The 6566-nt window shown below is 51.3% G+C and overlaps 1 protein-coding gene across 1 annotated transcript; it reads left to right on the forward strand.

The window, feature by feature from the left end:
* The first annotated feature begins 831 nt into the window (after window positions 1-831).
* LOC144175749 (uncharacterized) lies at window positions 832-6334 on the forward strand. Its single transcript, XM_077704771.1, has 3 exons — window positions 832-1865; window positions 5513-5703; window positions 6174-6334. The coding sequence occupies exons 1-3, from the start codon at window positions 832-834 to the stop codon at window positions 6332-6334; spliced, it is 1386 nt and encodes a 461-aa protein (XP_077560897.1).
* The last annotated feature ends 232 nt before the right edge of the window (window positions 6335-6566 follow it).

Consider the following 6566-nt stretch of genomic DNA (forward strand, 5'->3'; position numbering starts at 1 on the left):
GAAGGAACAGCAAAGGTCGGTTACTAAGAATAAGATGCTGCAGTCGACAGTGGAAAATTTTCCACATCTGCAGCCGAAAGCCCACGAAAACACACAAAGGGCGAACGTGAGCGCTGACGTCAGCGCAGCTGCAGGCAACGGCGTGGAGAACAATAAGAACAGCCAAGCAACGCCGTGCACAGGCAATACATGGGCCACGGTGGCTACTGGAACTACGGCTCCTCGCTCTAACAACAACGCCTCGGATCCTCAAGTCAGACAGCTCGAGGCGGAATTACAGCAAATGCGCGGAGAGAATTCTCGCTTGCGGGAAAGAATGGCGGAACAAGACAGCCTCATCCAGGAGTTGAACCGCAAGGTCGAGATGCTCCTGATCGGCGAACACAGGCAAGTGCCCCAGCCTCAGGCTTTCCAAACACTACCACCCCCGAGAACGGCCTTGCCGGAACCCATCGTGGAGGCTTTGCCCAAACACAGTCCTACCCCCACCTATACTACGACAGAAGATAGCTCCCCGGAAGAGATTATAGAAGATATGTCAGAGCCTAGGGCGAAACGAAGGGCCTTAAAGGCCAAGAAAAGCGCGCTACGACGCATTAACGAACGACCCACTTGGCAGGATGAAGACTCTGACAAGCAGGCTGTGTCAATCAACAAGCGGCTCTCAACCATAGAAGCCACAATGGCAGACATGGTCGTCAAATTCACCAACCTGGAGGCCCGGGCTCCGTCCTCAAACATGGAGGCCCGGTTTGCAAGCATGGAAAAGATCCTCACTTGAATACAGAAGAACTTAATGGCACCACAGCAACGAACAACCAGTCAACCGTAATGACCAGGACCCCGCCAACGGAATTGATAATATGGCAATGGAACATGAACGGTACTCACGGAAAGAAGGCAGTACTCATTCAAGCCATCAAACACGCTACAAGACAACCGGACATAATCCTCCTGCAAGAGACACACCGTGAAGTCTCCCCGAAGATACCAAGGTACCGCTCCTACGCTACCTCAGTCCCCAAGTCAACAGAGAAGTGGGCCCGGTCTGTACCCTGTACCCTGGTAAAGAAGGGAATAGTATACTTGGAGCACGACCTCAAGCATACGACGAACACCGAACATCTTACGATTGAAGTGGTCGTCGGCAAGAGGAACAGGAAGCAGAAGGAGCACATCTACATCACTAATATCTACACCAAGCCTAAGTACTTATCACAGCGCTACGGCACCCTTATTCGCAAGATCAAGCAGCTTGCGGGGGATAACATTACATTGATCTGTGGCGACTTCAATGCTCAACACACCACATGGGGCTACCAGCGCACGACGGCGAAGGGCCGGAACCTCCTAGAGGAGACCCAGGACGCCGACTACCACCTCATCAATGACATATCCACTCCTACCAGGCACGGCACGTCCGTACAACGGGACACCAACCCCGACCTGGCTTTCAGCAACAACACGAAAGTGCGCTGGCGAAACATCCTGGAGACACTCGGCAGTGACATTTGTGTAATCGTGATCATTATCCCTCTCAACGGTCACGTTGCCCCTCCACGAACACAGAAACTCACGGACTGGAACAGGTTCCGTACCAACCTGGAGACCATTCCTGACCACATCGAGGACATAGAAGAGTGGACGAAGGCACTACTCACCGAGGCCCAGCCAGCTACCACGGAGCTAGAGACGACGGACGACATGCCCAACATGGACAGCCGGCTAGCGCACTTACTTGAGGCACGGAACTCACTAAAGCGAAGATGGAAGAGTGAGCGGCATAACCACAAGATCCGCAAGCGCATAGCCCTACTCAACCGAGAAATTGACAAGGACTGTGCCGTGCTGTGTCGCCAACAATGGCATGCGATCTGTCAGGAGGCAGACGGTCAAATACATAAGAGTCGCACATGGCACTTACTCCGTCACCTGCTGGGTGACGTGGACCCCTGTATAGGCGAACCACGTCCACCCCGAACTACAGCCGAGTGACATGTGTGTGTTGTGCAGTGCTAGTCGCGCTACTATGGCGCACATGCTATGGACATGTGCTGTGACTCCGGACCCAACAGACGTGCTTCCACCCCATCTTGCTCGTGCGGTGGGCAAGGAAGACTTAGACTCTCAACGGGGAGCCGTCCAGTTCGCGATGGAGGCCCTTCAACACCAGCAGTCATAGATGCTGCCTCCCCTACAGGAGGCTGGTATCTGCAACTAATTTAGCCGGCCAATAAAGATGTTGTTCTCATGCAACGTGAAATTACTCCAGTATATGTCAGAAAACGCCGCTAGTGCGAAAGAAAACTTAATAAAACCTCACAAAGGTTCACACATAAACGTCAAGGAATGCAAAGCGAACGAGTTGCTAAGGGTACACTAATAAATGCTGAAGGAATTTTCGTTAGAATGTGCCGTCTTCCCAGGGTATGGAAGGAGGCAATTATCGTAGTGACCCTGAAAAACAAACACAATCAGTTTGAATTAACACACACGCCAACTTGTGGGACTAGCTGTCAAGAAAGGATAAAAAATGTCACACGCCTTTTCTGTTCGCGGCAATTGCCTTCGAGAGATGATAGCCACCTGCCCCGCTGCCACGTAACTTTCTCCTTTTCCCCCCTCTTACCCCTGATGTCCTTCCCTTCATCTTTGAAAGATGGTTGAGTAGCGCGGTAAAGACGGGACAAGAAGTAGAAACCACACAGGACTAGCGCTAGTCATCAGCTGAAATTTTTACTGTACACATAGGAAGATATACAGGAATGGCGCATGCGTGAACATGGCCAAAGCGCCAACAAAATATCGCGACAAAATCAACTGGTGCATTTCGTTCTCCTTCGGTGCATTCGCCCGCGGTGAATGCAATGAAGGTTTATTCAACTGAATTGAATTTTCCCGAGATCGCACTGCTCGTGCGCCATCTCCTGGAACGGTGTGTTTTTGCCGGCTCTTTCCGACGCCCTTCGTTGCGCTTTGGGTTTCTTTTTTCACTTGCTATCGTAAGCATTGTTTCAAAGTGTTTCCTTAAAGTGGCCATAAAGGCAAAATACAATTTTGTTTTATTGAAAATATTGCGTCACTTGTAGTGCCCTAAGCGGTTATCCTGCAGAAAACAATGCTTGATGAAGTAAACACTAAAGAATTTGTAAAAGGGTGCACTAAAGGGACAGCGCGGAAGACGGGACTAAGGAAGGAACATACGACACAAGCGCTGACGAACAACTGTGCGCATTTTAATTCCCAGGACTGTGAAAAGCAAAGAGAAGAGAAGGAAAGAGAAACAACAAATACTACAAAAACTTTGGCCTAAAAGGGGATAGCAACAGATTAGTTGGTATGGAAACAACAATTTTATCCGCCGCGTGACGATTTGTAGACGACTAGTTACGCTAGGTAAGCGATTTCCTTGTCCAGTAGTGACATGAACGATTCGCTGATGCAATCGCTTCCTTTCCTCTTGAATTGTTAGGCCTTAAAGATCTCCCTCTCCCTTAGCGTACGGTAAGTGGTGAGTGTTGCGCATTCTGTGAACCGGGAAGCGCAGCCGTGGAGGCTAAAACTGTTCTTTCGCGTTTCTTTATTGGTGTAGCTTTTCTCGCTTTTTCTTAAAGTGTAAGTTCTCCTGCTCCATCGTTTGTTTCGTGACTTCAGCAATGACGTATTTTGGTCAGGCACTCAAACAAAAGGTAGTAGGTTGCCTTAGACTGACGCTGTCATCAAAACACGTCTTTCGGTACCTAAAGTACTGTCCCCTTGCGTAGGTGGCGCAGTGATGTCGCTCAGGACTGGTTTCTACACTGGCCAGACTTGTGACCAGACTTCTTACGAGACTTGTGCCTAGCGGCACACTTTGATCGAAATATGGATAGACCTTCTCAAGCACAGTCCCCGCCTGTAGCCCTGTATACCGCCCCATACGGCGCCGATATCTACGACCTCAATTGAATCCACGCTCACGCACTCTGTATATTCGTGTAGGATACAGAGCGGGCGAAATCCGACTCTGGACTCTGTGTACCACACCGGGATACAGAGTACACTGCGTCGTACCATGAGTGGATTCTGTGCGCATATTTTCGTTCGCAGACTTCAAGTTGTATTTCCTCTCCTTCCGCTTAAAAACGCGATTCGGGAACAGATCTATCAAACAACCTTCATGCAACCCCTGGAGGGTCAAGTCCTTCTGTCATTGTGCGACATGCTCAGTTACCTCAACCGTCCCACACTCACCTTCATCCACTGCACCAACGGCAAGTAGTGATTGTTTACAGACGGGATGAGAGCCAGAAAACTATGTTACTTCGTACTCCTCTACCACTACGTACAGGAAGTAAACGCCTGGAGATATTTCTGAGACCAGGCACTCCAAAGAAAAGGCGTGCAGGAATTAAAATAATTGCCTACATATGCAAGAGTGTTCTGACACCACGTGTCTTTATTGGAAGTTACTGATGTAGCCACCTTCTTTGGCCTATTTAATGTTTTATCATTGTTCTACACACTCAGTGATGTGCATTATAACTATTGCAGTTGCTACGTGCCTTAACTTCGCAACTTGTGTATTTTTGTGCATATTGAGGGCTTTGCACGACTCGTGTACACGATTTCAGAGCGAAAGGTAGAAAATATAAAGAAGTAGAAATACTAGAGTAAAATACTAAAAGTAGAAATATAAAAACGGGCTCGCTTCTCGTTGCGTGAATCTGACCTTCAAGGTCATCCAATGCAAGCCCTTGGTGGAAACAGTGCAAATACCAGGGACTTAGAAAAGAAGAGAGACACAAGAGCGCGTGTCCTCTTACCCTTCTTTTCTAAGGCCGTCGTCTTTTCGCTGTTTCCATCATGGCCCATTACCAACTTGCCCCATTGACAGTCCTCCTGCAATGTCGAGCCAGCACCTGGTGTGTTCGGGCAACCGAAACGTTTACGCTCGTTCATTGCAGGGGGGGAAGGTGGTTAGGGGCAAACAGTGAAAGCGCGTGTCACCAGAAAATGATCCAAGTTTGCTACGCGCTCGCAAATGGCAGCGTCAATAACGGCGCCTTGGGATCGATCTTTTGCCTCTCAGTGCAATGGTGTGCGCCTTCACACCACCCTCCCACCTCAAAAACCAACTATCCCCAGACAAAATTGCTTTAACCGCGTTCAGCCACGCAAAATTCACTCCTTTAGCCGCCGTTCGTTTTGAGTCTATTTGTCTACTTCTCGTGCGAGTGTGTTTAAAATCCATCTCAGTCTCAACCAACTAACCAAACTTGCCCTCTATATATATTTCTATCTAGAGAAAAATCTATATTTTTGATTTCCGAAAAAATTTTGTAATTACTCGTACTTTTTGTTTTTTAATTCGTTTGGACCATGCGGGTTTAGGGGTCTGACTCGGACGATCCTCCACACGCGGCTGCCGTGTAGATGCCGCCGGCGTGAGAGGAAGGCAAGACACAAAGGCAGCCGACACCAACTTCCAAAGGGGTTTACCCCAAACCACCCTAGCGCTCCCGTCTTTTAGGTCGTCGACAGGTCCCGCGTTGATCGAGCGGCCGCAGTCGTTCGACTCCACCGCTACCGGTGGACGATGGCCGGTACAGGGTGGAGGGGAAGTTCCAGGGTCGCTGCGCCGCCGCACGCTCTCATGTCGCCACTCGGAGCGGCTGGCCGACGCTGCCGAGCGCCCCAGTAGAAGTTCCCCGGTCGCCGCAGGTGTCCAACCGCCGAAACGACTCTCGAGTACCCCCCCCACCCCTCTTCCAAGCGCGCCGGTGGCGCCATCTCACGAGAGGCAAGCGAACCCCTCTATTGTGGCCATCGTTTTGCACATGGAGGAAAACAAAGCTTCCTCCATGGTATTGCACAATCCAGCGCAAGCCACGTCCTCGTCCAGGAGCCTCGCGGGTCCCGGAGCGCTGCCGCGTACCGATTCGGGATCGCGGGTTTCCACAACTGCCGAACTCCTCCGCCTTAAATACTGGGCGCCGTTTGCGTTCAAACAGGGCCGCGCTGCACAAGAGTCAATCCCAGGCCTGAAGTTAGGAAACACTAAAAACGAACGTCACCCCCATGCCAATTCAGTCCAAATGTTCGCCAGTTGATTCCGTATCCGCGAAAATCACCTGATGAGCGCACAAACGCGTTGCACTGGCTTGTGTCTCTCACGGTTGGGGAAATAGCAGGTTGGCAGTTCCAGGAGAAGCCGGCAGCCGCAGCCGAAGAATGCGGAGGTCGCTTGCTGGCGCGACCCCCGCTCAGGTGCAAGGCGTTCTCCCCAATGGCAGGTCCCTCGGCCTCCTGGGTTCCGTGGCTGCTTCGGCGGCTGGACCTCCCGAACGGCTGAATAATAGTCCCGCAGGGCGCTCTCCAGATGTGGGGAGGGGGGTGTGCGGAGCAGCAACTGGCGGCAGCTCAACACGCTGCGATCGGTGCTACCTTCACTGGCAGGCCCCGCCGGGTGGTTCAGCTGGTCCGTCCTCGCTGTCCATGGCGGTGACGATGACTCACGGTGCCATCCGTGTGCGGAGGGCTCCGCTTTCACCCTTCGATGCGAGTGACTCCCATTCTTGGGGTCG

Source organism: Haemaphysalis longicornis, unplaced genomic scaffold (genome assembly GCF_048455015.1).
Source record: "Haemaphysalis longicornis isolate Haplotype H1 unplaced genomic scaffold, Haemaphysalis longicornis Haplotype H1 scaffold_3, whole genome shotgun sequence".
NCBI classification, from domain to species: Eukaryota; Metazoa; Arthropoda; class Arachnida; order Ixodida; family Ixodidae; genus Haemaphysalis; species Haemaphysalis longicornis.